The sequence below is a fragment of the Lepidochelys kempii genome, chromosome 6, assembly GCF_965140265.1.
Source record: "Lepidochelys kempii isolate rLepKem1 chromosome 6, rLepKem1.hap2, whole genome shotgun sequence".
NCBI lineage: Eukaryota > Metazoa > Chordata > Testudines > Cheloniidae > Lepidochelys > Lepidochelys kempii.
The window spans coordinates 46,585,752-46,608,080 of record NC_133261.1 but is presented as its reverse complement, the minus strand read 5'-3'; the positions used below and the strand labels follow the sequence as shown (position 1 = coordinate 46,608,080).

Here is a 22,329-nt window from a genome sequence, read left to right as displayed (position 1 = left end):
AGCTGGGATTGTTTAGCCTGCAGAAGAGAAGAATGAGGGTGGATTTGATAGCTGCTTTCAACTACCTGAAAGGGGGTTCCAAAGAGGATGGCTCTAGACTGTTCTCAATGGTAGCAGATGACAGAACGAGGAGTAATGGTCTCAAGTTGCAGTGGGGGAGGTTTAGATTGGATATTAGGAAAAACTTTTTCACTAAGAGGGTGGTGAAACACTGGAATGCGTTACCTAGGGAGGTGGTAGAATCTCCTTCCTTAGAGGTTTTTAAGGTCAGGCTTGACAAAGCCCTGGCTGGGATGATTTAACTGGGAATTGGTCCTGCTTTGAGCAGGGGGTTGGACTAGATGACCTTCTGGGGTCCCTTCCAACCCTGATATTCTATGATTCTATGATTCTATGATTCAGTCCTGAATCTGGGGCTTTGGCTGGGTCAGGGCAGAGGAACTTGCCTTGTTGGATCCTTTACTTACACTGGAAGGCGTGGATATAACTTGTGGCCAAGTCACAGAAGGAGACAGATCACTGCAGGGCTGAAGTGGTGATCAACAGGGGACACGAAAACAGAAGAACCTTTTTTTTTTTTTTTTTTACTTTTTCCTGCAGTAATCCTTGGAGGTGCCTTACATTCTGCAACCCAGTACTGGGTCATGACCCACAGTTTGAAAACCACTGCTCCAAAGCACTTGCAACTCCTCCCAGCTTGGTATCGTCCACAAACGTTATACATCTATTCTCTACACCAATGTCTAAATAATTTATGAAGATATTGAACAGAACCAGCTCCAGAACTGATCCCTGCAGGACCTCACTTGTTATGTCCTTCCAGCATGACTATGAACCACTGATAACGACTTTCTGAGAATGATTTTCCAACCAGTTGTGCACCCACCTTATAGTAGCTCTATCTAGGTTGTATTTCCCTAGTTTGTTTATGGGAAGGTCATGCGAGACAGTATCAAAAGCTTTACCAAAGTTGAGATATACTATGTCTACTGCTTCCCCCCATCCACAAGGCTTGTTATCCTGTCAAAGAAAGCTATCAGGTTGGTTTGATGTGATTTGTTCTTGACAAATCCATGCTGACTCTTACGTATCACCTTATTATTTTCTAGATCAGTGGTTCTCAAACTTTTTTTCAGCAGACCACTTGAAAATTGCTGAGGATCTTGGCAGACCACTTAATGATCTTTCCAAATGTTGTTTGTACCATTAGCTAACTATTATAAAGCGCTTTGGATAAAAGTGCTATGTTAAAAAAAACTTAAGCTTTTTTTGTTCTACAAATAAAAGCACACAACTCATATTTTAATATCAGTAGTCTTACCTTTCTAATGCAATGGATGTGCCCTCTCTCCCATACCGCAGCAGCCCCCAAGCTGGGGCTGGGAAGGAGGGGGGGAGTCTCTCTTCGGCAGCTGCAACCCTGGAGCTGGAGAAAGTCACCTCTTTCTTTGGCTGCTGCAGCCTTGCACGTCCCATTCCCCCATTTCTGCTTCTCATCCAACTGCTCCCTCCCACCTACCCCCTATTCCTCCCGAGGCCACCAGCTCACCTCACATGTTTGTCTTCTCCAAGATCCAGGCACCTAACTAGTGCTACACCTGCGCAGCTGCACTAATTAGGTGAGTGGCCCTTCATTCTCTTTGTGCATCCACCCAGGCATGCACCGTAGAGGGAACTGTCTGTGGACCACTTGAATGGAGTCCTTATTTCCCTTTTTATAGATTAGCACCATATTTGCCCTTTTCCAGTCTTCTGGAATTTCTCCCATCTTCCATGACTTTTCAAAGATAATTGCTAATTAGATAGCCATCTAATTTGTCTAAATATTTTTTAATTTGTTCTTTTCCTATTTTAGCCTCTGATCCTACCTCATTTTCACTGACATTCACTATGTTAAATGTCCCATCACCACCAAAGTTCTTGGTGAAAACCGAAACAAAGAAGTCATTAAGCACTTCTGCCATTTCCACATTTTCTGTTATTGTTTTCCCCCTTCATTGAATAACGGGGCTGCTCAGTACTTGGTCTTCCTCTTGCTTCTCATGTATCTGTAGAATGTTTTCTTGTTACTCTTTATGTCTCTATCTAGTTTGATCTCGTTTTTTGCCTTGGCCTTTCTAATTTTTGTCCCTAAATTCTTGAGTTATTTATTTATATTCATCCTTTGTAATTTGACTTAGTTTCCACTTTTTGTGGGACTCTTTTTTGAGTTTTAGATCATTGAAGATCTGTTGGTTAAGCCAGGATGGTTGCCATACTTCCTATCTTTCCTATGCAGTGGGATAGTTCGATCTCGTGCCCTTCATAATGTCACTGAAAAACTGCCAACTATCTTCAATTGTTTTTTCCCTTAGACTTGCTTCCCATGGGATCTTACCTACTAACTCCGAGTTTGCTAAAGTCTGCCTTCTTGAAATCCATTGTCTTTATTTTGCTATCTCCCTCTTACCATTCTTAGAATCATGAACACTACAATTTCATGATCACTTTCACCGAAGCTGCCTTCCACTTTCAAATTCTATTTGTCAAAATCAAATCTAGAACAGCCTCTCCCAGAGTAGCTTTCTCCACCTTCTGAAATAAAAAAAAAGTCTCCAATACATTCCAAGAACTTATTGGATAATCTGTGCCCTTCTGTATTATTTTCCCAACAGAATCTGATTAGTTGAAGTTCCGCATCACTACCAAGTCCTATGCTTTGGATGATTTTGTTGGTTGCTTAAAAAAACCCTACATCCACTTCTTCCTGGTTAGGTGGTCTGTAGAAGACCCCTAACATGACATCTCCCTTGGGTTTTTTTTACCCCTTTTGTCCTTACCCAAAGACTTTCAACAAGTCTGTCTCCTATTTCCATCTCAATCTCAGTCCAAGTATATACATTTTTAATATATAAAGAAACACCTCCTCTCTTTTTTCCCCTTGCCTGTCCTTCCTGAGCAAGCTGTACCCTTCTGTACCAATATTCCAGTCATGTGTATTATCCCACCAAGTCTCTGTGATGCCAACTATGTCATTGTTGTGTTTATTTACTAGTATTTTGAGTTCTTCCTGCTTATTCCATATTTTTGCATTAGTATACAGACATCTAAGATACTGATTTGATTCACCTTCACAGTTCTGTCTTGTCTCTCCCTTATCCCTGCTATAATAGCCCAGGCTCCCCCAAAATTCTAACCCTTCTCCCAAGTCTCCATGTTTTTGACTTACCTGCTGAAGCGTCTGAAACTCATTGATAAGTTATATCCATTTGTAGAAATATCTACGGAACAACACTCAATTAAGTCCTTCAGTGCCTTACACTCAAAGTAAAGGGTGGCTGTACTACAAACTAAAAGCTATCCAATTTGTGGATCTGAACTGGATCACAGCATAAGGACTTGATTTTGAAAATTATGGGAAGTAGTCAGTGGTATCTGCAGGTGTTCCACACATTTGAAAATCCATGCTGAAGTATTAAATTATGTCATAAGTCCACCCACAGAATTCCCACTTCCTGACAGTGGCTTTTTTGTGCATGGAACCACTTCAGAATAGAGCTTGTCAATGCCTTTAAAAGTTAGCAACGATGAAAAGATGGATTTGGGGAAAGTATGGATGGAGAAAATGAACCTGGATCAGTGTGCCAGATATTTGATTGTTTGCCCAAATGGGGTCATACCCACTATGTAAAACAGTAAATTTTGTTTTGCGAGTGCCCAGATAAATCAAGATTAAATAACTTCAGGGAGGATACTACCTCATGGTCTTGGCTCTCTGTTGAATAAGCCCACTTTACTGGAAAGCCATGACAGCTGCTGTCCCTAGTCCAACTGAGCTTATTATTACATAGCTTGTCTGGCCGTGAAGCAAAGACCATTACTGCTGAAGAGTCCGAAACCCTTTTTTTACAGCTGCAGTGATCTGTTTTTGAAATTGGATAACAGTATTAATTTACTGTAAATGCTTTTTGCTAGGTATAAGAACAGAGGACAGGGACAGGAGCCCTGTAAGTAAGATACTGAACTGGGTCTCAGGTGATCTGAATTCTCTTTCTGGCTTTGCCAAAGGCTTCCTCTGTAACCTTGAATCTCAGCTCCCATCTTCTGCTTCTATGTTGTATTCTTTTATCTCACCCTTTGTCTATCTTGTCTAGTAAGACTGTAAATACTTTGTCGCCAGGATTGCATCTTAGTATGGGCTCAAATGTGCTCATTAGCCAGTGCATCACTGAGGGGATCATCGTCCCTTTCCCAGCACAGCTATGCAGGATGTACAGCAAGTCAACGGTTAATATTTTGTAAAATATTTTCTTTGTCAGTTTAACTTGCCTAGAGAGAGAAAATGAACACACTTATTTATAGTCCAAAAAGCAGTTTGCAATTTTCTTTTCCTGTGCACATACTAGATTTCTGGCTTTAAGGGACACACCAAAATAATCATCACAGAATAAAGAAGGCAACCTAGAGAAAGAGAGAGAGAGAGAGAGAGAGGGGAAATAAGGCACCTGGGCTATATTAAAAGTATTTGTAAAGAAAATGTGTAAATAGAAAAATTATATTGCAAAACGCATCATAACCAAGGCAACTTCAGCAACTAATTCACAGTGTGTGGTAAAGTGCCATTCTTTCTACAAGCCTCCAGTGATTCAGCATTGCTTGTTGAGTGATTGCTAATTGGAGAAGGAAAAAGCATGCTTGAAAAAATCTTGAAAAAGCATGGTTGAATAAACCTAAAGGTTCAGGATTATTCAAATTCCAAGACACATTAGTCACCTGCTTTATTGACTGGCAGACACTTAACACATTTTTATATTTAACTTATACATTTTCCACTAGTTGAGAGTCCTTATCCACAAATGGCAAAGAGATTACATATTCATGCTTCTCTATCACCCGTTTCACTACTTGACAGAGGACTGAATTTGCAGCAGCTTCCTCCTTTCAGTTGTGATTTCTTTTGGGGACAGTGGAAAGGGGAGAGGACTAAGTGAATTTAAAAGAGAGTTAGAGAACTTCTAAATGGAAAAAAATGATTTAAAAATTATAAGGGTTTACAGGATTAGCAATGGGATATGGAGCTTTTCATGTTTAGCTTGCGAATTGAAATCTGGCTCATGGTAGTAGTGACCAAAGTGTGTTGTCATTGATTAGCTGTGGGATGATGTCTGTGAAATAATACTCTGCACTTTCATTAGTAGTTCAGTGCAGTTGCTGGTGGACAGGTGTCCACCTCACAAAACCACTGCTGTGATTAAGGGCTGAGGGGCCCTGGAGACTGAACTTTCTCATTTTCTCTCTTCAAGCTGGGATTCAGGTGCATTGGCAGGATATGTAGGGAAACATGCAGTCTCTGTGCTGTTTTTGTTCTGTGGTTAAGAGGTACTTCACAACTCTGAGGAGACACACACTGTAAAGAAGAAGAATGAGTCAGCTGTGCACCTAGGTGTTTTGGGTTAGAAATTCATAGCAGTCATTTAAGATTTAAGGCTAATATTCTATTACTACAGTTTAACAGGCTTTGTAAGGAAAGCAAATGAAATGACTTATTATTCTAACGGCAGTGTAATGGCATAAGGGAAGTTCATAAAATCAAACCTCTGTGTAGCTAATGTAAAGTAATGCATGCTTTAACAACTTTTGTCACTCAGCACCAAGGAAAAAAGTGAGTGTGCATTAGAATTGGCCACTGAGCCTCCTTTTCTCCTTATAAAATAAAATCAACACCATGAATTTCAAATATTTATTTATGTAACAAACAAGGGGAGTAAAGCAACGTAAATAATAGCTGAGTCACATAATGTTCACATAAAATCCTGGTGAGCTTACTACTGGGTTTCTACAGTCAGAGTTCATTTACCCTCATTTCAGATTTTGGAACCACCTCTTGGGGGTAAATTCAAGGGCGTTGCTCTTCTATGAATGTCCTGTAGAATTTAAAATAAAATGACACCCTTTCTACAGGTTTTAAAAATCTTATTTAATTTAATAGAAAATAATATACCAGCTACAGCAGAGCAGGATAGTTTGTTGTTAAGTGCTGCTAAGTTGTTATGGATGCTTAGTGCTGCTGTTCTGGGGGCTCCGGTACCAGCTACACTAGCAGAGAATGCAGGTTACTGATTCAACAGACCTCAATGTTGTTCACAAGAACAGACCACAGGCTCAGTTTGGTGGTAATGGCGCTTGGCCAGATTTATTGTCGACAAAGCACAGTACTAGCACCCCATAGGAGCTAGAGGTACACTAACACATGTATGCCTGTGACACGGTACCTGTGTTGGATCATATTAAAGAAATTCTGTATTAAAAATCACAAATGAGTTTGATTCCCCATAGTTTCAATTCCAGGGTATTACTAATGAAGAGGTCTCTTGGTTTTTGGTACTGTTTCTCTCCCTCTCTGTGTGAAACTTGCAAGCTGCTAATTGTGTTAGTACATCCTAAGACAGAGTCTGTTCTCAAAGCAATTCACAGAGAGAGAGACTCAAAGCAGTACTCTAACAACAGAAACAGCACCCAGAGACTCCCCACTCTTTTGTTGTATTAACCATTGTGATTAAAATAGAGATAGAGGATGTATGGATGCTTGGTGTGGATAATAACTGAATGATCAGGGAGGTGCCAGCCTAAGAATCCAGTGTCCATCGGCTGAAGAAGGCGTCAAGTGGAAATAACCAGAGGACCCCACCCGGAGGGCAGACTGGAATCCACCCAACAGCCTCAAGAATGGGAGAACCAAAGAACAAGATAACATCTTGGAGCCGTCAGGAATGTGCTATCTGCTGATTGATTCAGCAACAGCATGATGAAGCAATTCCCATAGACTGGCATAGGAAGAAATTCCTATAAAAATAGACTCTAAAAAGTGAGAATTTTGGGGGTCTGATTCTGCAAACCAACTTCCAGGAGCATCAGATGAGCATCTGACAAGGCCCTGCTCCCTCCTCATGTCCAGGCCACCTGGCCAGTGGCTTGGCATGAGCAACTCTAAGGCTGGTAACTATGATAACAATCTTGCAGAACCTGTGTGTGTGTATGTGTGTGTGTGTGTGTTTGTATGAATGAATGTGTGAATAAATATGAGATTGAATGGAATGTTATAGCTATAACTAACTGCTTACTATGATTCTTTCTGTATTCACAATAAATGTGGTATTTTGCCTTTTTCCCTTTAATAAGATCCTGCTGGTTTTTATTTTATTGGTACAACACCTGCTCAGTGAGCACACCAGAATGCTGTCCCCTCAGTGAGTACGAAGATGCCCCTTATAGGACTTCTCCTTTTATACACTGATATAAGCAAGTTAGTGGCTATTACCAGCAGGAAAGTGAGTTTGTGTGTGTGTGTGTGGGGGGGGGGGGGGGGCGGAGGGTGAGAAAACCTGGATTTGTGCTGGAAATGGCCCAACTTGATGATCACTTTAGATAAGCTATTACCAGCAGGAGAGTGGGGTGGGAGGAGGTATTGTTTCATGGTCTCTGTGTGTATATAATGTCTTCTGCAGTTTCCACGGTATGCATCCGATGAAGTGAGCTGTAGCTCACGAAAGCTCATGCTCAAATAAATTGGTTAGTCTCTAAGGTGCCACAAGTACTCCTTTTCTTTAAGCAAGTTAGTATTACACTGCAGATGTTAGTTACCACCCTTATCCTTGTACCTGCTAGTTAGAACAAAGCATCTTCATCCATTATCCTGTCATTCCCTCCTTACCTTGGTAGGGGTTGATGTACTCCTGTACCATCTCTTATGAATGTGTTTACATAGTTACTTGAGAGATTTGTGTGTGTTTGTATTGTCCTCTCCAGTCAGAAGTGTGCTTACTTGGTTAGCTGACACGTGATGTGTTGCTATTTTACTAAGGCCAGGCCTGCTCTGTTTCACTGCCTTTGGTTCATATTCTTACTTATGCTTAGAGCTCCAGCAAGGCCTACATAGTTAAAAAAAACTATGGAAATAATCACATTTGCTATTAAATTCTGATTGAGTACAGAGTAATTTCTATAGAACCTCATTAAAATTTTATAGAATTCTGTTGGTTTCATATCTGTTGAATTCTCTGGGACTGTGCCACTCTGATGGAAGCTCTTGACCAAGTTGCTGAGGTAGCTGATGGGGAAGCATGGGGTCTCTGTTCCACATCCCTATGGATCCCTTAATATACATTTATTTTATGTGTGGTGTTCCAAAGCAGTTTTGAAGGTGGAGCCAAACTCTCAGCCACAATGAATAACTGTTGTAGTCAACCTCAATATATACAAATTTGGTCCTACGTGGAAATAATTTGCAAAGAGGAATGTTAAAGCCTTTATAAGGGTCTGCATGGACTCGCTCTTGTATGGGCTTTCTCATTTCACACAAAGATGACAGACATACAACTTAATTCCACCATGCATATTATTTCAGGGACTGATCCAAACTACCACTGAAAGTGTGAGCCATTCTACTACCTTCATACCTTCATGGCAGAACTTAAAAATCAATGAAATAGCAATGACTTCCTCCCTACTCGCTTTCTACATTCAGATACTTTATGAGATTCTACACATTATTTATGAATGAGGAAGAACTGGTATCCAAAGATGAGCAAATCCTATATTTGGCCAGGAGGGATGACTTTAATGATCTAACAGATCTTTGTCATCTCTCTCTCTCTGTGCTACAATTCTTCAATCTTAACTCACATCATTTCCTTCACTTTGGAGGTATAAAAGAGAAGTTCAGACATGAATTATGAAAGTGATGTATATGGATTCCTTCTTGCAGAAACTGGATATTTGCCAAGCATTGTAATGGAACAGAGCAAAAGAGGGGGAAAGATTGGTGAAACACACACAAAGTTTCTGAGCAAGCTTCTGTTTACCCTGCCGAGGTTTTTGAAAGTTTGGGTCAAATGCTGCCAAATATATGATCACACAGAATCTTCTCAGACATCCACAATCACCCAATGCACACTGGTCATGCATAGAGGTTAATCCAAGTGTTAGCATAGTGACCTCCACTCTAACATCACATCATTGCATAAACAGTCACTCCTGTGCTACCAACATTATACCCACCTTTTGGACTGTCCCAATCCATTTTTCACTGAGTATACCAGAGAAAAGCAAACTATAAGAAAGAATAGCAAACTACAAGCAAGAGCTATAGTGCAAATAAAATACACTGGCATAGTGACTGGCAATTTCTATAGTTCTTGTAGAATGTTATAGGTCTTCCTTTGCATTGCTTAATGCTTCCATAGATGCAAAAAAATGTTTAATACAGAGGGAATTAGTAAAACAGATTTTTTTTATTCATTCTATTAAAAAGAAAATGTGATATTCTTTCCCCACCCCTTTGCTGTTTGAACTTGCTCACAGTAGGAAAAGAGCATTTTTCACAACAAAATTACCAATAGGCTAGGAAAAAAGTCCTGTGGTGACTGGACCTTCCAAGAAAATAAGGGCTTCTGTCTTGTTTATTACATAGAAAAGGATCCATTGGCAAGAAAAGATGAGAAAATATAATAGTTATTTTGCCTAGTTATTATAATAGTTATTATCTATTTATGTGGCATTATTGAACCATTTGTGGCAAATTGGAATAGAATTATCAGCGAATCAATACAGCATATTTCCCAGTCAGCAAAAATTATACTCTAGGAAAATATATATGAAATTTGACTTATAGTCTGTAAACTGTGTATCCTTTGTCGTATCTAATAATATCATGGCCGGGATATAATTAATGCTTCAATATCTATTTGTTTCACTTAAACATCTGATATAAATGAAAAAAAGGCAAGATATATCACTCTTCTTAAAGAATGGACTTTGCCTTGACAAGTGTTCTCACTTTGTAATCCCCTCAAGAAAATCAGCCTTATATAGTTCAGATACAAGGTAAATCAGTAAACCCTTCTAAAATGCTATTGGGTTATCTAGATTCTATTCATTCTCTAACATTCTCAGGGTGCCTATTGTTTAATCGGGGTGCCTCCTTTAAGATATAAAGGCTGTTGTTCACTTTGGTTGTGAACATTTGTAATACATTTACTTCTAAAGCATGGTGAGCGCCTCAAATTCAGAATGTTCTTGGGTAAATCTGTAGTCTGTGTGGGTGTATCATTCAGGGTGGAATTTATACCAATGCAGAAGGTTTGCCCAAGGTCCTCTGCACCACTTACACTCCAGACTAAGGGTCCAGTGCTGAGAGTCTCCTTCAAGGTGATAAATGCGTTCAGATCCCTTAGGGTTCAACCAGATTAGGAAAAGAAGTCAAGGTTAGGTTTGGGTTAGGCAGACATATGTTTATTAACTCCAACCTGACCTCAGCCTCTCTTTTTTATCTTTTTTATCTTTTTTTATCTCGGCAGAACCTTAGACAGCACTGCATAGGAGGTACTTTGAACTTTGTGGGGAGTGAGCACAGCATAGGACCTTGTCTGGGCATTGGCATGATTTTCATCCTCATTGGTTGAGTCTGGGATTTTCAAAGATGCCTAATGGCATTTAACACCCAACTCCCACTGAATTTCAGTGGGATTTAGGTTCCAGAATCCTTTGAAAATCCCAGCCTTTAGAAAGTTTCCAGGACCAAATTATATACACTTGACCGTAAAATGCAAATAACTGATCTTATATCGGAATGCAATCATGAACTATAACACCTTTTCAAAATTCAAGGATGTAAATTGTTGGTAATGTAGGGGAAGTTTTGCTCATACAAGCAGAAAGGTAAAAATCCAACCTCTGGCCCCCAGTGGTGGAAAGTCTACCTGGTGAATGTTGCCTAGTTACACAAGCTGCTGCCAATGACCCCTCCATCCTTTGGCTGGCTGGTGAAGCCAAGAAGGTGGGCAGAGCTGGCAAGGTTAATACCCTGATTCCTCATGCAGTTTCCTTTGGCAGGACTCCCATTGAGTCATGTCTATAACTTTAAGCTGTTTGCCTCTGACAGGACCCTTGGGAGATGGTACTGCAGTGCTGCTCCCCCATTTCTCTTGGGGAAAGCCCCTTTTTGAACCAGGTGAGCCCGAGTCCAGGAGAGTGTACTAAACACATGAGAGACTGGGACTCGACTGAAATTGGTGAGCATACGTAATAGTGCTAGTAGGACTTTTGCACTCATATATATCTAGTTTGATGGGATGATGTTCTGCCTCCTCTTGGACCAACACAGCAGGCTGGATGCAGAATGTAGCAAGCTCCTCCCCCCTTTCTAGAGGAGTGGAATGGGCATGCTGTCTCTAACCACCTCAGAAGTCCCGGCTTCTCTTTTGGACCTTCTTCAGTTGCTCTTCAGGTAAATTTTACTTGCATTCGTATGCCATTCTCCTGAAGCAGCCTTTGATCTCACACTGTGCAGTGACAAAGAAGTCAGCTGTGTGGTATTTGCTTTCTTTGATCCTGAAAATCTGTGCCACAAAAGTGTCAGTCAGACATGATACGGAAGGAGGAAAACTAAATGTATTCTATATGTGTTAGTTAGACCTGCTTTGAGACATAGGTGGCACCACTAGTAGAGCTGACCTACTATTTGCAACAGTGGGAATTTATTGAAAAATAAAAATCCTAAGGTAAAGAAGGTTATAGTGAACCTTGATCCATCTGTAGAATATACAAAATGCCTGTTGGTGAAGTGTTAAGTGTTCAGGGAAGAGGTGTGTTTTTTCACATTTCCTGTTAACTTTCCTTTTCTCTCGCATTTTGTTTTAACTGCTTCCCTTTTATATCTTCTTTTTAATATTGCTCTGTTGCATTATGCAGGAGGATTTGGCCAACAGCCAATTACATTAGATTTGCATGCAGTTTGGGAAGCACACAGCACTTTGTTGTTTATGTGAATTCTATAGCCCATAAATTTTGATTTTTTGTTTTTTCTTTAGAGAGACAAGGTGGATGAGGTAATATCTTTTACTGGACCACTTGTAATTCTCATTTTCGTCCTATTGCATTCAGAAAACAATACGGGAGTTTTCAATGGAGTTGAAAATTAGACCTCCTGTACAGAGATCCCTGTAGCTAGGTTACCTAACAATTTCCATTATAAACAATTTTTGTGACCTTTGTTTGAGAAGCTCTTATGTTTTCATAGTTTGCAGCTGGTCTTTGAAATTCAGTAAAGAAAAAAACTTTAGAAACAAAAATGACTTTTCTTTGTCCTATGAAATCACAAGCCACTTAAACCAATGGTTTGGAAGCAGTGTTCTAATTTGTACATTCGTCAGTTTCTAAATACCGAGTTTGAGATATTGGGGGCTGACATGCAGGTGCTGAGCATACACAGTTACAGCCAGTAGAGAGCTAGGCTTGGCAGTGAGGCAGTATGAACCAGCAGAATGAACACAGGGTCAGGAGCCATTAGGGTCTTGAGTTCTCATTCTGGCCCATTGTGGGTTCACTATGTAATCTAAGGCAAATCTCTTTGCCTCCATTTTCCCATCTGTTACATGGGGATAACAAAAAGAACAGGAGTACTTATGCAACCTTAGAGACTAACAAATTTATTAGAGCATAAGCTTTCGTGGGCTACAGCCCACTTCACTGGATGCACAGAATGGAACATATAGTAAGAAGATATACACACATACAGAAAACAAGGAAGTTGCCATACAAACTGTAAGAGGCTAATTAATTAAGATGAGCTGTTACCAGCAGGAGAAAAAACGTTTGTAGTGATAATCAAGATGGCCCATTTAGACAGTTGACAAGAAGGTGTGAGGATACTTAACTTAGAGAAATAGATTCAATATGTGTAATGACACAGACACTCCCAGTCTCTATTCAAACCCAAGTTAATGGTATCTAGTTTGCATATTCATTCAAGCTCAGCAGTTTCTCCTTGGAGTCTGTTTTTGAAGCTTTTCTGTTGCAAAATTGCCACCCTTAAATCTTTTACTGAGTGGCCAGAGAGGTTGAAGTGTTCTCTTACCGGTTTTTGAATGTTATGATTCCTGATGTCAGATTTGTGTCCATTTATTCTTTTGCATAGAGACTTTCCAGTTTGGCCAATGTATATGGCAAAGGGGCATTGCTGGCACATGATGGCATATATCACATTGGTAGATGTTCAGGTGAATGAGCCCCTGAAGGTGTGGCTAATATGATTAGGTCCTATGATGGTGTCACTTGAATAAATATGTGGACAGAGTTGGCATCAAGGTTTGTTGCAAGGGTAGGTTTCTGGGTTAGTGTTTTTGGTGTGTGGTTGCTGGAGAGTATTTGCTTCAGGTTGGAGGGCTGTCTATAAGCGAGGACTGGTCTGTCTCCCAAGATCTGTGAGAGTGAGGGATCATTTTTCAGGATAGGCTGTAAATCTTTGATGATGCTCTGGAGAGGTTTAGTTGGGGGCTGAAGGTGATGGCTAGTGGCGTTCTGTTATTTTCTTTGTTGGGCCTGTCCTGTGGTAGGTGACTTCTGGGTACTCTTCTGGCTCTGTCAATCTGTTTTTTCTCTTCAGCAGGTGGGTATTGTAGTTTTAAGAATGTTTGACAGAGATCTTGTAGGAGTTTGTCTCTATCTGAGGGATTGTAGCAAATGCGGTTGTATCTTAGAGCTTGGCTGTAGACAATGGATCATGTGGTATGTCCTGGATGGAAGCTGGAGGCATGTAGGTAAGTACAGCGGTCAGTAGGTTTCCGGTATAGGGTGGTGTATGTGACCATCGCTTATTAGCACAGTACTGTCCAGGAAATGGACCGCTTGTGTGGATTGGTATAGGCTGAGGCTGATGGTGGGATGGAAATTGTTGAAATCATGGTGGAATTCCTCAAGGGCTTCTTCTCCATGGGTCCAGATGATGAAGTTGTCATCAATTTAGCGCAAGTAGAGTAGGGGCATTAGGGGACGAGAGCTAAGGAAGTCTTGTTCTAAGTCAGCCATAAAAATGTTAGCATACTGTGGGGCCATGTGGGTACCCATAGCAGTGCCGCTGACTTGAAGGTATATATTGTCCCCAAATGTAAAATAGTTATGGGTAAGGACAAAGTCACAAAGTTCAGCCACCAGGTTAGCCGTGACATTATCAGGGATAGTGTTCTTGATGGCTTGTAGTCCATCTTTGTGTGGAATGTTGGTGTAGAGGGCTTCTATATCCATAGTGGCCAGGATGGTGTTTTCTGGAAGATCACCGATGGATTGTAGTTTCCTCAGGAAGTCAGTGATGTCTCGAAGATAGCTGGGAGTGCTGGTAGCGTAGGGCCTGAGGAGGGAGTCTACATAACCAGACAATCCTGCTGTTAGGGTGCAAATGCTGAGATGATGGGGCGTCCAGGATTTCTAGGTTTATGGATCTTGGGTAGCAAATAGAATACCCCTGGTCGGGGTTCTAGGCATGTGTCTGCAGAGATCTGTTCCTGTGCTTTTCCAGGGATTTTCTTGAGCAGATGGTGTAGTTTCTTTTGGTAATCCTCAGTGGGATCAGAGGATAATGGCCTGTAGAATGTGGAGTTAGAGAGCTGCCTAGCAGCCTCTTGTTCATATTCCAATTTATTCATGATGACAACAGCATCTCCTTTGTCAGCCTTTTTGATTATGATGTCAGAGTTGTTTCTGAGGCTGTGGATGGTGTTGTGTTCAGCATGGCTGAGGAAAACAATGATCTCTTATTTCACAACAGAAAAATATCAATGTTTTTGAGGCAATCAGATACTACAGTGATGAGCACCATAGAAAAGCCCATCAGGAAATGAATAATCCTGTGTTCATTGCAGTCTTTGGGTGGTGTCTAATAAGGAAGGCAGAGACTGCTAATGGAATGAGGTTAGCAATGTTGAACAGCTGTCTCATTCCCTGAGTACCATCTATCCTGAACACTGAACGGGCTGAGATGCGAGGAAAAAATAGTATGTGATCATGGAAAATCCAGCCTAAGGGCCTGATCCAGAGCTCATTGAAGTAAATGGAAAGATTGCTGTTTATGCCACAGGGGTTTTGGCTCAGGCTTATATTCAGTATTTGTACTGTGTTTTTGTACACAGGTTAGGGCTGTTTAAAAGGGATGTAGATGAAGTGAGGAGTGCAATTCACACTAGATAGCAATTAACCCCATACTCCTATTATAAGGGTTAAGCATTATATTCGTGTTTATGAATACAGGATCTGCTTAAAGAAATATTATATTAAATATGCCTGATATTAAAAAAAGGAGACTGCCATATTTTCTCATGTGAAATTATCATCATTCAGTTACATAATAGAATTTCACTAGGTCAGATAAAAGATTACTGTTAATACTCCACGGCCTGACTCAAGTTATTAAATCTAGTTTTTCAGATGTATTATTCGTGAAACATACCCATACATATATCACAGGAAGTTTGTTGTTAAACACATATATTGTATTTAACTTTAATTTTATTAATTTTAAACTAATAGATTTTATTTTTAAAAATCTGGAAGTTTTCAAATAAAAAACAGTAATACTATATGGAAATTGCTTTGTGGTGCATAAAAGGTACTTTTCATAGCTGCAAGTTAATGTTCTGGACCAAAAAAAAAATGTCATAATGTAGGATAAATAGCACTGAGATATATAAGATATGTCAACTTGAAGTACCTAACTCCCAAACAGAGCTGTTAAGTGATTCCTGTGATATACTGTAAGTGGCAATATTTTCTACATGTAGAATGTTTTTTGATAGTTGTGTTGACGATTGAGTTGAGAGGACCATATATTTGACCTATGATTTTGCAATGTGATTACAGGGTTATATACTCGATGATTTTTTTCTAATCCTCTGAATTATTTTGGCACTGTATTTCTTTTGCAAGTTCTACCTGATTTCTTGGCCCTTTTCAGTGATTCTTTTCAGTATTTCACTGGCTTGCTTTGATTTCTTCTTATGCCCACCCGCCTCTTTGCTTTGTTTTGTATTTTTTGGCTCTGGTGTTTCCTAGTTTCCACTAGTTCATATTGGGTTAATCCCTAAATCCCTCTTCAATGATCTTTCTGAGAATGTCTTTGTGTCTTCAGTTGCAAATAGCAAATAACATAATAGTCTTCCTGCAGATGCTCCCTCATCCTCTTAATCACTTATTCAATTCTCTGCCATCCTCCTTTATTCTTCCAGCTGTTTCCAGGCTTCGCTAATGCTCCATCTTGCTTTGCTGGACTTCACAAACATTCCACTGTCCTCCACAACTTCTTTGTCCACTCAATGCTTCCTTGATCCTGTTTTGCTGATATTTTCCTTTCTGCTGTTCCCCTGATATGCACATTATTTTCCATTTCTTCATCTTTCTCCAGAGCTCACATATTTCTGTTCACTGCTGTTCTGAACTGACCTCTGACTCTCTCCTTCCCCATTTTTTTCTGTGATGATCATATTGTATTCAAAGATCTGAATAGAAGAGTGATTTACGGCTGAAGTCAATAATTTACTTTTGGCCAATACAGGTCTGTAGTAAGCAGTATATTTTAGAGTCACCTTCCTTTGTGCTTAAGCCAAATATGTAATTTATCTGGACAGTTTCAGCTCAACAAAATAATCCAACAAAGCAAAAAAAAAAAAAAAATTCAGCAGCATGTATGTCCCAATTCAAGACAGCAAATAAGCACATCCTGATTCAATACACACTTAACTTTAAGTATAAGTTTAATCATGTTCTTAAAGTTAAGCACTGTCTTGATTGGGGATGACGTGAATGGGGGTCATGGGAGAATTACCTTAGTAAATCACATAATGAAGAGTGAAAGAACACTCTCGAGAAATAGCTTTGGGGCCATTAGCATCCTGTTCCATTGCAAACAATAAAACAGAAAAAAGGAATGGTGCATCTCTATAAGCCTGTGGCATTTTCCCTTCATTTGTTCCCTCAAGGGTAAGGGGTTGGCAGCATTGCAAAGTGGCAGGGTCATAAAAGATACAGCTTAACAATCTGCAGGGAAAACACAGACCTATAGCTGTATATCTTGAGGTCTCTGCATGGAGAACTTATCCATATATGTAGGTCTCCCGTACTGCCCCTGATAAGTCAGGCTGCCATCAAACTCCCCAGTCATGCGTCTCTCCTATGCCTCTCACCAGGGAAGGTGAGGACAAATATCCAACCAGATGTCTGCTAGATCATGCACCATAGAGCAGCTGCTTTTTGGCTCCACTTCCCTTCCTCTGGTTTGTCTTGTGGACATATCCCTAAGGATCCTCACATGAGATGTGAGTACAGAGAGGCATCCTGAGGCCAGCCCCCTCTATGTTCATTCTCCATACGAAGCAGCAGAGTGAAGTGCAGGGGCAGATGTTATTTATGAGTGTGGGATAATAGTCTCCTGAGATATTGTTTTCACAGTTGGAGTGAACAAAACTGAAGGCAGTGTGGTGTTGTGAAGAAAAATGTAATGCTAAATTGTTCTGAAGTTGTCCATTTTGTCAGAGCTTAAGGGGAAAATGAAGTATACTGTTTCTTCTGTCTGTTCTGCTTATCGCTCCAGGACCGGTACAAAAGAGTGAATTGCAGGAGCGAGGACAGAACTGTTAAAAATTGAGTGGATGATTTTTCATTCATTAGCATTGGCTTTTTTCATTTGATGATGGAGTGAGTTTAAAAAAAATTTTCTGGAAATAAATCTTTCAAATAGCTGAAGCATCCCCTAGTGTGTCTGCTGTATGTAGAAAACATCTTCTTTTCCAAAGTGTCTGGCTTGCAGGTGATTTATTTTCAGTAATTATAAGGAAGAAGGATTTTAACCAATCAAAGCAGAAAACAAACCAACAAAAAAAAAACCCACCCCAAAACAAACAAAACCCAAGATATCATACCCTTGCAAATGGCTCTGAGTAATAGGCAGACTCAACCTATAGAACGAAGTTCCAATATTAGGGGCTAATTCTGCACCCATTGAAGACAATGGCAAAGGTTCCATTGGTTTCAGAGGTGCAGAATCAGGGCCATAATCTTTTATAACCTCCTGTAACCTTCTTTGTATGCATTTATATTGGTGGTAAGCACCCCAGTCTCTTAAGCCCCCTTTGAAAATCCCTGCCTGTAATTCTTTACACATGTATAGCACCTTTTGCCCCGAAGACACTGACTCTCACAGAAGTGTGTGTGTATATATATACCCAAGTCTGAAATGCAGCAGCCCTCTCCCAAAGAGTTGGTGTGTCTCAGTCCAGTTCCCAACAGATGCTATTAATATAGCAAAATATTATCACCACAGTTGACAACTTAATAAGCAGTCTTGGAAAAGGGGCCTACGGCACTGAATATTACTGAGAATACCAGGTAGTCCCACAGTCACATTCATTTTAACTTTTATAATATTTTCCTGCTTCACTGGATTGCTGTGTGGGTTAATTAGTTAATGGTTTTATAGTGCTTTGAACATGCAGAGTACTATATAAGCACTACTTATTTTTGTTATGATTATTTATCTTAATATATTATGAGTTCTTGGAGATTTAATCACATTTTTAGACCTAAATTAAAGGCAACAGTGGTTATAATTGATTATATATAAAATATATCAATTAGAGAGGAGCTTATTGATGAACTTACATGACACTTGTTTCTTTTTAAAAATCATATTGGTATTTGGAATAAGCCATTTTTTGATTAGATGAATCTTAGGATAAGTCTGTTCTCTCCATCAGTCGGAGTGCAGCTTTGTAATAATGCACAGTGAACAAATGTCATTCTAATGCACCAACATTCATCACAAAACGTGACAATATCTACATTAATCATCTGGTAGAACACAAATAAAGAGATTGGGGTAAACTGTTGTCACATAATGTACCCTTCACTTAACTTTGGATAAGTGCATCAGTTTTGCCTTGGCAATTTTATAGAGAATGGAGACCACTATTCTGTGACACCAGCAGTATTCCATTCCATTGACATTATCACCTACATTAAGGACTTGGCATCCCTTTTCTAGATAACAATGGCCCCTGAAAAATCAGTTAGTCTATCAAAAATTAGGTGAATATGAAAAGTTTATTTTGAAAGAAAAAGACATGAATCCTGCAGACTATCACAATCACTTTATTCTTTGTGGATGATCTGCTCAAATTAACCTATAGTTGGAAACTGATAACTGGTTGTAAGTCTTTTAACCATAGGAGTTAGATACTAGCACATCAGTGGTTGAATTGTGAAACAAAAATAATTAATAAGATCTTTTCACAAATAATAGCAGTAAGAATGGTTTGCTGTGATTCATGGAATCTTTTTACCATATTGACGAGTATTTAGATAGCTGTCATCTATTCCTCACTAGTCCCAACAGCTTCATGAATTTTAGTATGAAGTTGTGTTCATCCAAAAATCCAGACTGGAATTTTGTTCTCCTTTTTACAAGTTTTCAGTCATATAATCAGGGAGCAGAAGCTGAGCAGTCGCTCAAAACAAATAATGGATAACAGGCAAAAAGCTGGTCAAAGCATCCATTGAAGTTAATTAGAACTTTCTGTTGACTTTTTGGGGGATGATTCAGACTGTAGGAGAACAATTCAGTGAAAATGTTTAATCCAGACTATTAGGCAAATATGCGCTAACAGTGGGCAGAATACCAGTGAAATCGGGATTTGGTAGGAAATGATGTGCCACACAAAACAGAGACTAACTTTGTCATGATTGTTCATACTGAATAGCTTGACCAGCTGTAATTGCCCCAATGCTCCCTTCATACACCTGTAAAAATTCCCTTAACATTTAAGTCATCCTGTTTCTGTTCCCATGAATAGAGCTCCAGCCCAGGACATGAGGTATGTCATGCAAGCTGTCCAAAGCACAAATCAGGCAACTGGGCTCTCTCTGTAGAGAGTGCTATCTCAGTAAAGATGGATAGGGTCTAGATTTCATGCCCCAGCGTGGATAGATGAAAGGAAGAAACCAACTCTGTTGGTGGACTGAGGAGCTGACTAACGATCCTGTTAAAGCACACATCAACTGAGATCTTCCAAAAGGATTAACAACAGGTGAGGATTTTCTTGAACCATGAATTTGCATATGAAAGGGATGTTGGATTATAGAGGATTCCAGATTATAGTAATAGCACAATTATGTGTTCGGGGTTATTGAAAAAGATAGAGCCACCAGGAAAGGAAATATTCCATATGCCAAGAAAAATCTGTCTGACCAAATTCAACCGTTGTTGGACTCCCCTACTGCATCAAAAGGTGAGTGGATAATTTTGCAGTTATAGGAGACTGTGTAGAGGATATGTCTTAATTTAACAATCTAAAGTCTAGCCCATTCAGAACCCACTTGTTGGCCGTTTATGATACAAGGGTATCCTACAAGAGGATTGATAACTGGTTGGACTCCATCAATCTATCCAAATTAGAATCCTCTCAAACTAGCTTTAGGTCTGAGCCTGTAGGACAGCCCTCTTTAAGAAGTGACCATTTGTGCTCCTGTAGGCATCAAAGCGACCATGGAATAGCTTCTCAGATAATGTTAAGGTAGGCTTTTCTCACCCTACTTTAAGTCAGATACAATCTGGTATTTACCCACTGCTGGAACGGAAGGTAGGTAGTTCTGAATGTGAATTTGCCTGTCTGTCTTGTCTAGATGTCAGTAGCATCCACTGTTTGACACATTTCATGTTCTCAATATATATACTTTGTAATTTTATTGTCTCCACTTCACCTTAGCATTCTTCTTACCCTTAACACTATTATCTCTTGAGAAACATATGATCTGTGTGTAGCCATCAGATGATTTATTTCACTAATATATCACAAGAATGACAGTTTGCTCTGGTGATACCTTGTTGAAATAGATCATCAGCCTGGCTGATCATTCTCAATAGCACATCAAAGTGATACATCACAGTGAGGTGTCCTGATGGAATGTTTTAACGATGGCACCTTTCAAGAATATTGGTAGAAGGGAAAGATTCACTTGTGGAACTAAAGATATGCAATCCAGAATCCTTGCAATTCCTCCTTTCCTGTCAAGGATTTCCTGCTCTTCTGGATTAATTTCACTGAGCAACAGGGGAATTTAGTTGTACACCACCCAAAATATTCTGTAACACAAGTGGAATTTTTAGACTCAAGGACATCTCTCAAATGTCCCTTGTTTTTAAGAACCTCACTCAGTTTTGTACCAAAGTTAACTATGTTTCACTGAAATTTGGTGTCTCTTCAATTCTTCTTTTGTTTAAAATTACTTGCATCACAAATAGAGAATCATGAAAATGAGAAACTGAGCCCTGTGTAATGGGCTCTAACCTGCATGTTGGATCTAACATTGTGTAAGTAGGGGAATAGTCCTGCTTTGTGGGGAACTTTCCTGGTTTCTGTACTACCCCGGTGAAGTGGGCTAGCAAAAGGATCTGAGTTCTCACTCCTACTTCCTTTACTCAGTGGCCTCCCTGCCCTTGAGGACTCCCCTTCCACTCTCCTGTCTGGCAGAGTCCTTGTAACCCCAACAAGGATTCCTGGGGGGCTCGACCCACAACCCTGCTGTGGTCACCTAGGACAGGGGCTACTGCGGGGTACTCTCTCTGCACTGGGCACTTCTCTGACCCACTGACCATTACATACAATTTAAAGCAAATGCAAGTTATTTAATCAACAATTAATTTTAAAAAGAATAAGGAAAAATGGGAAAGGTTAAAGGAAACACATCAACCTGCTCTCTGGCAGGCAACATCACAAACAATGTGTCTGGAATGTCATGGCAGTTCACAGTCTGTTCCTTGTAAGTCCCAGGCCTTCTTCTCAGGCCCTGGCTGTGCTGTAGGGATGCTGTGGGTTGGACACTTGCTCTGGCGGTGGCCACACGCTCTCAGGCTCCAAGTGGTCGGACCCTTCTTCCCAGTGTCGCCCCCGCATTGTGGACAGGGCCCTTTAAGGAGGAACTGGGCCATCCCACTTGTTCTTCATTTAATAGTCTTGCAATGGGGCATGATAGAGATCAGGAAACTGTGGGAGAGGCTGCAGAGAGCAGGAGGCTCCTGCAGGAGATCCTTGCCTGGAGGCAGGAAGAGGAAGGGTTTGGATCTGGAGGCCAACTTAGACTGTGAGCATGTAGAAGCAGGTAGAAAGGCCTAAGAGTTCCTGCAGAGATAAACAGCAGGGAAAGACTCCAGGTAGGAAGGCCTGAGAGTGGATGCTCAGAAGAGAGCAGGGAATGCTTAAAGGATGGGCTAAGGGGAGAGCCTGGGATGAAAAGCTGTACCCAGCTTAGAAACTTGAAGACATGCTGACCTCAGGCTTGAGAGGATAAAAAGACTGTATTCTGAGTGTGTATGCTAATAAACCACAACCCAGGACACAAGATTTTGTGGGGTTATTGACGAATCTGAGTGAACTGCAGCGTGCTGCAGAGCCACCTCAGGCCACAAGAGGTTCTCAGGATGCAGTCCAACTTTTTACACTTTGTCATACGGGTATTGATGCATTACTGTATTTT

At 40.2% G+C, this 22,329-nt stretch overlaps 1 protein-coding gene across 2 annotated transcripts in view; it reads left to right on the top strand.

Moving 5' to 3' along the window:
• The window catches only part of LUZP2 (leucine zipper protein 2), a 332,586-nt gene that overhangs the window by 109,062 nt on the left and 201,195 nt on the right, over positions 1–22,329 (top strand). The window contains exon 1 of one of the 2 annotated variants that reach the window (XM_073347817.1): positions 11,187–11,263. The exons of the other annotated variant lie outside the window; for it this stretch is intronic. Coding sequence (XP_073203918.1) covers positions 11,193–11,263 — 71 coding nt within the window. The 5' untranslated portion in view covers positions 11,187–11,192. Of the gene's footprint in view, positions 1–11,186; positions 11,264–22,329 lie in introns of those variants that run through there. 2 annotated transcript variants of the gene reach the window in all.